The sequence below is a fragment of the Myotis davidii genome, unplaced genomic scaffold (assembly GCF_000327345.1).
Source record: "Myotis davidii unplaced genomic scaffold, ASM32734v1 scaffold815, whole genome shotgun sequence".
Lineage (NCBI taxonomy): Eukaryota > Metazoa > Chordata > Mammalia > Chiroptera > Vespertilionidae > Myotis > Myotis davidii.
In genome coordinates this window covers 721,104-732,205 of record NW_006288179.1, presented here as the reverse complement: position 1 = coordinate 732,205, position 11,102 = coordinate 721,104, and the positions used below count along the sequence as shown (strand labels likewise).

General features: G+C 41.7%; 1 protein-coding gene across 1 annotated transcript in view; it reads right to left on the bottom strand.

The window, feature by feature from the left end:
• Window positions 1–4,028: 4,028 nt before the first annotated feature.
• Window positions 4,029–11,102, bottom strand: part of KATNAL2 (katanin p60 subunit A like 2) — a 38,916-nt gene continuing 31,842 nt past the window's right edge. Inside the window, exons 12-14 of the mRNA XM_015561481.1 lie at window positions 5,877–6,039; window positions 4,690–4,792; window positions 4,029–4,184 (exon numbers count right to left, since the gene is read on the bottom strand). Coding sequence (XP_015416967.1) covers window positions 4,045–4,184; window positions 4,690–4,792; window positions 5,877–6,039 — 406 coding nt within the window. The 3' untranslated portion in view covers window positions 4,029–4,044. The remainder of the gene's footprint in view (window positions 4,185–4,689; window positions 4,793–5,876; window positions 6,040–11,102) is intronic.

The window sequence follows — 11,102 nt, the reverse complement described above, 5'->3', positions numbered from 1 at the left end:
ATAAGTTGTATGAGTTCCCTGTAAAGGTTGGAGATTAAACCCTTATTGGAGATAACATTAGCAAATACGTTTTCCCATGCAGTGGGCTTTCCTGTTTTGTCGATGAGTTTTTGTTTTTGTTTTTTGCTGTGCAGACACTTTTTATTGTGATGTAGTCCCATTTGTTATTTTCTCCTTAGTTTCCATTGCTATAGGAGCTGTGTCAGTAAAGATATTGCTACAACACGTCTGACTACAATTTTGCTGCCTATGGATTCTTCTAAGATTTTTATGGTTTCCCGTCATATGTCCTTTATCCATTTTGAGTTTGTTTTTGTGTATGATGTAAGTTGGTGGTCTAGTTTCATTTTTTTTGCATGTATCTGTCCAATTTTCCCAACATGCGGGGTTATTTTAGATGAGTAGGGTCAACATCTGTCAGGTATTTCAAGTGCAGATCAATTACTGGCTTTCCTCGGAAGATTGGAAGATCTGGCAAGGTTAGGTCTGAATTTCTGTATTCAGTTGGAGCTGAGTCACTATTGCCATTCAGAGAGTTTTGGCCCTCTCCACTTCCCCATGTTCCCCAACTCTTCCTTGTCTTACACCCCCCTCGCTTTATTCACGTGTTACTACATTCTAGGCTTCTAAAGGAATTTGAGTTGTGACCTCTGCTTTAGTAGAAAACACCACATGTTGGCTTAGGTTACATTTTCTTCCTTCAATTAATCGGTCAATCTCCCATATCCCTATAAACTAATCTACTTTAAAAATAATCATAGATTCTGTAAACATAGTGGATTAATCATATATGTTAGGTGGTCTCTTTCAAAGCCTTACTAAAGAGGAAAGGAAGAAAGGATGCATAAATCCAGGAAGACAACCTGCAAGAGAACAGTAGAAGAGACATCAGTGGATGAGAGGATGTGAGAATTTGGAAGACGGTAAGTGAATGCAGTGTTGGTAATTAAAATCAGCCAAATTTATCCTGAAGAACCACCTCAAAGACTCAAGGCTGGGAGGTACTAGGTAGAGAGGAAGTGAGGTGTGAGGCAGGGTTGAGGGCAAGGAATTGTTTGAAAGCTGGTAAACACAATGGAGCCCTAGACCCTGCCCACCCTGAGAGCCAGATGAGTACCCCCAGCCTAGGCAGGAGAATGGAGGTTTATTTTCTGAAAAAGTGTAACCATGAAAGTTAAGGCCGTGGGGACTGGGTGTGGCAGTGGGCCAGGGTGAGATGATGAGGGGCTGACAATGGGAATTAGGCACATGTCTACTTATACTACAGGGGTCCTCAGTTCCCTTCCCCTTGCATCCCAGGACCAGAGGGCCCAGGGATAGAATTGAAAATTTGTCTGATATTTGGCCATTTGGAAAATAATACTGATGAGTGACTGATCTGAAGGATGTGTTGCAAAAAAAAAAAGATCCTTAGAAAACTAAGTAAATGGGGGGAAAGGGCAGTTATTAATTCCAGGTAAGACAAAAGTCACCAAAAAAGAAAATTAATCCTGATTCACTAATTGGCTCTGCAGTGAATACCGATTACTGAATTAACCTAGCGTCATAACATGACTATTTGGAATGATAAGAAAAGACATACTTGTGTGGTTGGGACAGGGCAGAGGGATGAAAGAGCTACATTTAATTTCATCCTAAGCAGGAAGTCATTTTAATATATAAACTGTCTTTTAAGAAGAAGTCACCAAAATAAAAGCGTGACCTGAAAACACATGCATAATTATTTGGAGACAATCTTTGCAAGGGAGAAAGGAGAGAAGGATTAATTATGTGAATGAATGAAGTTGGAAGTATTACAAGATGAACTTGGAGATTCTTAAAAGGAATGGAGGAAGGATGTGGAGATGTGTTCGATACACAGTGGCCTGTGTGTGGGGTTCTGGAAGTGGAAGAAGATGGGGTGTCTTTACTGTGAGGGATGGCAAAACCACACCGAACCCTGAGAGGAGTCAGGAACGTGCAGCCGTAAGCTAAAAGGGCCCAAATATGGTTAAAAAGGATGTCCACAAGAGTGTCCTGCCCTTTTTTAAAAAATATATATTTTATTGATTTTTTACAGAGAGGAAGGGAGAGAGAGAGTTAGAAATATCGATGAGAGAGAACCATCTACCAGCTGCCTCCTGCACATCTCCCACTGGGGATGTGCCCACAACCAAGGTACATGCCATTGACCGGAATCAAACCTGGGACCTTTCAGTCCGCAGGCCGACGCTCTATACACTGAGCCAAACTGGTTTCGGCAGTGTCCTGCCCTTTATGTGTTCACTGTTAGATACACATACAATGCAAACTTATCTACTTTTCTTTTGTTTGTTTTTAAAATATATTTTATTGATTTTTACAGAGAGGAAGGGAGAGGGACAGAGAGTTAGAAACATCAATCAGCTGCCTCCTGCACCCTCCCCACTGGGTATGTGCCCGCAACCAAGGTACATGCCCTTGACCAGAATCGAACCTGGGACCCTTGAGTCCCCAGGCCGAAGCTCTGTCCACTGAGCCAAATCAGTCAGGGTACTTACCTACTTTCTAACCACAACAAATTAAAAATAGTGGATCCAGCTAATTGGGATTTTATGAAATCAGAAAGGACAAGTAGCCACATGCAAATGGACTACCAGCTACAAGAAATGTCAGCTGGCAGCCTGACCAAGGAAATAACCCAAAAGCACAGGAAGCAGATGTTGGAAATTGAAGTTAGCAGCCTGTGGCCATTTAGTTCAGAGACCTATGCATCAGGTATCACTAGTGTGGCATAGGGTAATAGCTAATGATAATGAAGTATTTTTTTTTAGCATATCCTATGGTAAAATATCTTTTTGTTTACTTTGAATTTGTTACATAAGGTATATTTTAAATTTACAGTTTCCCATGAGTGCATTTTAAGAGAAATTTGAGCATATTCTACTCAAAATAATGTCCCCCCTCATGCTTTGTTTTTGCTTAAAAGGGTAAACAAAGTCCTTTGGAATATTTACCTATCCAAATGTCCCATTTACTGGAAGTTTTTCTTTGGAGGAGGAGCCTGTCTTGCAGGGATGATGAAACAAGGCAAGGAAAAGATGGTGACTTACTGTAGATACTTCTAGTTGGGGGTGGGGATGATGTTATTAGTGGAAGCCTTCAGAATTTATCAGGAGTTGAAAGTGGATGCTTCTCAAATGGGGGTTTCTGAGGGAGATGCTTCTAGCTGTTCGTGACCCATATGGAGAGATGGAGGAGCCTAAGAGCAGGGAGACTGTGGATGGCTGTTCTAGAAGCTCGGATACTCCAGCCGAAGCTTTGGGTCCAATGAGGTGCTGTGTAATGGGAAGAGACAGGCAGCGCACACAGTAAAGTCAAAAGATGTTATTAGGGGTCAGAACTCAAAATGTTCAAACTGGTAGCTAGTGGTGGTGGTGTGCTAGTCACCACTGCTGTTAGCTCTAGACTCCAAGCAGCAGTCTCTAAAGATGGAGTGACATTTCCAAGTGAGGCCTACTCTGCTAGGGGTTTGCTGCTGATAAAACTGGTTGAGGTCAGAAGTACTGAGAGCTGATGAAATTCAGAATATTGTCAGAAGAAATAGACCCTGCATTTCCTTTTCTGTTCCCTTCCTTATCCACCCTTGAATTGTCTGTAGGTCAAATGGTCTATCAAGCTTAGCTTCCAGTTGGCTCCCCATCTCAGAACCACCCCCTGCATTCCAGCACACTTTTCCTAACTATATCTTTCTTTCCATCAAAAGGAAAATCCAAGTCACAAACGAGGAACACGGCAACAGATTGTTCTTCAAAATTTTACAGAGTTTAATTGTAAGAAAAGTCTCCATTGTATGACCTAATAGCACATCTGACTGTAATTGAAATCTTTAATAATTTGCTGACATCAATTATGAAAAATTAATGAAAATATCTCATTTCTAAAGCAATACAGTTGTCCAAATTAATTCAGTCTTCAAGAATGAGTTTCTCTCCTCTTATCCCAATCATTATGTTCTTCCACTTACACAATAAAGCAGAAGGCCTCTGTGGTTGTCTTTGTGGCCAGGTCAGGGTCAATGTGATTTCAAACAGATTCAAACTCACTTTGCCAGGCTGAGTATCTCTGAGTCAGATTCTTTGCTGAAGGCTTGGTGTGAGCTAACACATCCAAAAAGTCAGCAGTGGTCACTGTGCCCAGCTGGATCCCAGGTAAATCGCTGCTCTCTAGATAAAAACAACAGTAACAGCATAACAATCGACCTTACGGTGATCAATGATCTTGAAATGCTAATAGACCTTCTTTCAAGACAATGCATAATGCAACATTCTTAATGGTTAATGCAGAAAAGTCAACACTAAAGAGGGCTCAGATGAAAATTCTTTAATGTACAACTCAGCCCCTGAAGTCCAGACAAAAATATGTGATTTAAATGTATCATCAAAGTTTTATTTAATATTTATATAGTGCCGCAGTGGATCCAGCCCAACATCATCGTGTGCCAGAGAAATAAAAGCCCGAGCCCTAAGGAGTTTATCATCTGGGGCAAAGTGGATCCAAAACAGAACACCAGAGGAGGAAGGAGTTGAGTGAGTGCAGGAAAGAGAGACCAAGATTGTGTGCAAGAGCAAAGAGCCCCAAGAACAAGCGCAAGGCTCCACCTGCTGGTGAAAGTTGGATTTTTAAACAGATTTCCCTCCCAGAGCACCTTTGCTGTGGTCCCAGCTTTACCTGACTGGTGATCTTCAAGTGCATTGAAGATCTTCCTCACAGGCCGCATAGCTGCTTCCCTGCAGACCAGCTTAATGTCTGAGCCTGAGTAGCCCTCAGTCTCCTGAAAAAGCCCCAAACCAGCCATTGGTCAGCAGGCAGAATGTTGGTGGTGATCACATCCTTCTGGTCAGGACCCAGTATATCGGAGTCCCTGTTTAGATTCTGGATCTGCCCCACGTGGACACTGTACAAAGATTCCCAGATAGACAATGCTTGGGGAAAGAGAGGTCTCTAACATGTTTGGATAACCTAAGAAGCTGGGCAACAACTTCCTAATTCCCCTCCAAATATATGCTATAAGATGTTGGTGAAGACTAACTAGACCACCCATGTTAGTCTAATGGGGCCCTTGTGCCAAATCCAAGGATGATCGAATTTAAGTAGACATTTTGTTCTTGCAAATAAGACCATAAGCTGCCTTAGAGGAACCTCAATGAACATCAAGTTCAAGTGTCCACTCGGAGAAGGCAATGATAGCAGCGACAATGAAGGCAACAGATAGGCACCTAGAGCTTTTGGATTTGTAAAAGACTTCTCATTTAATCATCACAGTAATCCTTTGTGGCATATCTGTTACCCACCTTATAGATCAGTGGTTCTCAACCTTCCTAATGCCACGACCCTTTAATACAGTTCCTCATGTGGTCACCCCCAATTTCATTGTTACAAATTGAACATAATTAAAGCATAGTGATTCATCACAAAAACAATATGTAATTATATATGTGTTTTCCGATGGTCTTAGGCGACCCCTGTGAAAGGGTCATTCGACCCCCAAAGGGGTCGCGAACCACAGGTTGAGAACCGCTGTTATAGATGAAAAGGCTGAACTTCAGAGAATAAGTGACTCCCCTGAGGTCACACAGATAGTAAGCAGCTGACAGGGCAAGGACTTGATGTAGGTTCTCCAGGTCTAAACCCTGTGCTATTTTTGCTATATCATATTGCTTCTCCCTGCTTGAATATTTCCAAGTGACAAAGAGCTCGTTCTTTCATGAAGAAGAGGCCTGTTGCATTGTTGGGGAGCTTGGATCGTTTCTAAGTGACTCAAGGAAGAGGATCCGAGCAGCTCATGAGAAGACCCTGCTGAGAAGACGGTCATGTGGTGGCTGCTTGGCCTGCGATGCCTCTCCAGGGCCGCTCACCTGGCTCAGCATGCCGTACTCCAGCTCGGTGTGCAGCTCCAGCGCCCTGCTCTTGCTCACGGGGGGCAGCCAGTGGTGGATCATGGCTTTCCTGGCCTCCTGGCTGGGGAGGTCAACCAGAATCCTCTTCTCCAGGCGGCGTAACATGGCACAGTCCAGTTCCCTGAAATCATGTCAGAAAAGAAGGAACTGGTTGGGGCTGTGAGCTCACTTCCTAAGCAACAAGTACAATTTAAGAACAATTTTGCACTGCAGGAAGCAATTCAGCATTTTAACTATCCTACATCGATGCCTGAACGGATAGGACAACTACTTTATGTTTTTTGCTTAAAAAAAAAGAAAAGAAAATACATCCTTTAAAAAAAACTTACATAAAGGAGGTCATTTTAAGTGACTTGATTTGGGGGAGAGAATCTCACTAGCAACCAAACAAGGAGCATCTCCATTGCAGTCCTAACGTGAATCATTCAATCTGATCCCTCCAGTGAGGAAATTATTCCTGACAATGACGTGGGCACCCTGGGAAGCACATTAATTCTTCCAAAACTCTTCAATATTCTGGAGCGAATGACTATCTCACGCCTTTGCTGTGGTGAATGCACAGAGCAAATGCTCCTTCCAGGGTGCCCAAAACAAATGTGGCTCTTGACACACTCACTCGTGTTCCTTCCAAAACACTGTCAGGCCAGATGTACACAACTTTGTATCTGCAGGCCATTTCCCTAAATTTCTTAATATAAATTTTTCAAACAAATAGAAAAGTAGAATAAAACAATGAATATCCGTGTACCTACCATCTTGATTCAATAACAGTTAACATTTTGCCATAACCTGCTTCATATCAATTTATCTAACTAAATTATTTCAGAGTAAATTACATCATGACATGAAATCACACCCCTAAATGCTTCTGCTGGCAGTCTCCCCTCTCCCCTTGAAAAGGACATTTTCTTACATAGCTACAATGCTATTAGGACACCTGACAGAATTAACATTGATGGCATAGTATGTGCCAAATCTAATGCTCATTCATTCCTTATTAAAATTTTGCCCATCATGCCAAAAATATCTCTCATAGTTTTTTCAACCAAAATCCAATCAAGGATCATGCATTACATATGGTTATATCTCCTAAATATCATAATGTAGACCAGTCTCCTTGTCCTGGCCCCTTTTTGAAAAGATAAGGCTAGCTGTAGAATGTTCCACATTCTGGATTGGCTTGATGTTTTCCTCATGGTATCATGTTCCTGGTTCCTCTATCCCCTGTTCTCTAAGATGGAAGTCAGACCTAAAAGCTTAGCTATTAGAATCAGGATAAAGATTTTTTGGCAAATATGTTTATTATATTGGAGTCCACATGCTGGCTTATCTCACTATTAGTGATGTGTGTTTGAATAGTGGGATCATCTGTTGATAGCATATCTGTCCATTGTAATGGAAGCCTCTTTGCAAATAGTAAGTATCCTATGTACAATACTTTGGCACCATGTGAATACTCCTTTCCCCCTCCCTTTCAACTAGTGGTTTTAGCATCTCTTAATGGTCTTCAATTAGTGCATGAGAGTGGTACAAAATGGTGATTTCAAAAATTTTTATTCTAAATGAATTATTTGGAATTATTATTTAATGTAGAGCTTTCCCTCATTAATTGGGGCTCTTGAATTACCCTGAATTGTCATTCCTGTTATCAATAGAGCATTTTGAGTATAAGTCCGTGACACTTTATATGTTAAAATTTCAATTACTAGAAGGGTAAATAATTGTTTGACTTCCTAATATAGAAATTAGGAAATGCCTCTGTTGGTCCAGCTTAACCATTAATGAAGACTAACAATGACAGCATCATCACCAGATATTTCTCATTCATAGAGACACCAAGAATCTCCAAAGCATCCTCCCATTTTTCTGTCATTCTCAATCTATGTCATGATATTTCCTTTTAAACTGAAAAACAAAAATACCTTTCCAGGGAGCATATCTGAATTCTAAATTGGAGTGACCAGATTTCTTCAAAGATTGTCTTTCCTTTCCCTGTTATTCTTCCAATCCTGAGCTGAGAATCCACAGTCCAGGGGTGTCTTACTAGCAATAGCAGTTACCTATTTCTTTATCAGCCTCGCCCTGTTGAAATTCGTCTCACATCAGAGACTCAGCCACATCTTCCCCTGTACAACCATCCCCCGTCTCAAGACCAACATTCATACTCAAGGCACAGGGTCAAGAAACTTCACAGAACTCTAAGAGATCATTTTTTCATATTTGAATGTTAATAAAAGATAATGCTTAAATAACACTGTTTTTAGCTTTTTACAGATATTAATTTATTTAATTCTCACAAAAAACCCTATGAGGTAGGTACTATTATCATCTCCATTTCAAGATGAGGAAACTGAGGCACAGAGGTCAGAAAGCTATGAGTGGTGGCACTGGATTTGAACCTAAAGAGTGAGACTCTGGAGCCTATGCCTCAGTCACTGCTGTCACCACAGTCACTGCTAGGAGACTCCCAAGTCACATGATGGTGAAATCTCAGAACCCTGAGAACAAAGAGAGGATCATAAGAGCTTCCAGAGAGAAATACATGTTACATACAAAGGATTAAGAATAAGACTTCTCATCAGTAGCATGAGCTAATCAAAGAAAGGAAAATAATGCCTTCAAAATTCTGAGGAGAGCTGAAACCGGTTTGGCTCAGTGGATAGAGCGTCGGCCTGCGGACTGAAAGGTCCCAGGTTCGATTCCGGTCAAGGCCATATACCTGGGTTGCGGGCACATCCCCAGTGGGAGGTGTGCAGGAGGCAGCTGGTTGATGTTTCTCTCTCATCGATGTTTCTAACTCTCTATCTCTCTCCTTTCCTCTCTGTAAAAACTCAATAAAATATATTTTAAAAAAAAAATTCTGAGGAGAAATCTTGATCAAACCATTAATTTAGTTGTTAGATAGAATAAAAGTATTTTCAACAAGCAAAGCCTAAAGTAATTTACCTCCCATATACCCTTTATCAGGAAAGTACTGAAGGACCAAAGGGAGACAGTAAACCAAACCAAAGGCCACATGGGATCCAAGAAACGGATGGTCTGACACAGAGAAAAGGAGCTCTCCAGGAGGATGAGGTGAGGTAAGGTCCCAGGGTCTCCCCTACATACTGGGTGAAGAGAACAACCAGTTCAGCTTAGAGTTGGTAAGAAGGCTCTAGAAGACATGTCTCCAAGAACATGAAGCTAGTGGAATACCTGTGTGATTAGCAGAGAAATGCGGCTGAATTAGTGGGAGGGGAAGGTGAGGTGAGTCGGGGAGAGGGGGGAGAGAGGGCAGGGGGAGGCCTTTTATTAAAAGAAACAAACTCACATTTTAGGAATTAATTCAGTTCAGCAATATTAACCACCTGTCAAGTATATTGTCCCTGCTAAGTCTCCAATTACAGAAATGAATAAGACAAACTCCTACTCATAAGTAAATAAAGGCAATAACAGGAAGGTTTTGGTCTTGAAGGAATGTTGGCCCCATAAACTTCAAAGACAAAATAAGACTTGAGATTCTCAGTCTGAAAACCAGGAAGGAAGAGTGAATAAGCTGAAAAAAGGCAGGGATAGGAGTGATCAGAAGCTGCCATGTTCCTTCCAAGGCCTTTCCTTGGACCTAGGAGGCTGCCCCTCCTGAAAAGGCAGGGGATCCAGAAGGAAGGGTCTGTAGGGGCACTTTCTCTTAGACTCCCCACTCCGTCCAGAGTGATTTCATGCAGAGGGAGGTGGGAAAACAATCCCTCACTATAGATGTCGGTATTGATCAGCTAATGCCCTAAAGCAAGAGATTTACCTCAAAACTGCCTGTGGGCACCAAATAAGTGCAACTCTCTGACAGCTAGGCCTGATGAATGCACTTTTAATGACATCAATAATAATATAACCATACAAGGGAGGAAACAAAGGACAAATGGAATGTACCCAGGAATTATTCTTTATGCCAATATATTTATAACAAAAAATTTAACTTGTGGCAATCAGAAATTCCTTTTCGCTCATACACTTTGATTTTGACTACTTATTCTGCCCTCATGTCTTCTTTATTTTGGTTATCTGGTGCTTCCATCACTTCAAAGGTCAAAAGCAGCCAGTGAGTAATACTTGAAACAATAATAATAATAATAATAATAATAATAATAATAATAATGATAATAAAAGCAAGCAGTGAGAGTAACATGTGAGATACAGCGAAGGTTCACAGACTTCAGAGCCTGGTCACTGAACCTATGCCCACTGCTATACACAAGGTGGCAAAGCCACTGGCACCTGGACAGTTTACATGAGCTCCAGGGCCTTGCACCTGAGCACTTGGGCTCCTGCACCAAACCTTCTGGAGCCTTCCTCAGCCCTTTGGTTTATCTCCCTGTTAAACCATGTGGCTCCTGGCGCAGAGATCATTCCAAATTTTACAGAATTTGAAAACCAAACATAATTCTAGTTCGTTCATTCAATAGTTCAAACATATTCAGTTCAAAGTATCTCAGCATGATCAGAGAAAGGCAAAGTTTTGTAAGCAAAGTCTTCGTAGTATATCCATAACCAACATGAAGTGAGTGGTCGTGGCAATCCTTGAGGAGCAGGTTAAGGGATTGTATTCTTTGGTAGGTGATGGGGGAGCTGATGAATAAAGCATTGAAGGTTACCTTGTCTCCCACAGTGAGCCCTGCATAAGCTAACTCCTACCTGCATTTCCTACTGGGGCCAGCTCCTCCCTGGAGCCCAGGGGATGCATGGAGTTATGGTGGAAAGAACTGGGTTATGTCTGCTGAGCTCTGCAATCACATGTATACACTTCTACAGAAATATCATACCAGAAAGGGGTGAATTCATATGGGGAGAAGTGGTTTATTTAGGTAAGTTTCTTCCCATTCCCAGAGCAATAATCTCTTTGATTTCATGCTCTCTTCTAAATATTAGGAATTGGAGGGGGGAGGGGTGTTTTTAATCTAGAGTTTGGTCATACCAGGTGTCTACTTTTTAAAAGAGACAGTGAAGGTAGCACTTCCTGAGGAGAACCAAGATGGCGGCATAGGTTAACGCCGGAGTTTGGCGCCTCGAACAACCATTTCAAAAGTGAAACTAAAAGACGGAAGGGACATCACCCAGACCCACAGGAACGCTGGCTGAGTGGAAGTCCTACAACTAGGAGGAAAGAGTAACGTATATGGACACTCAGAGGAGGCGCAGTGCTGAAGGCAA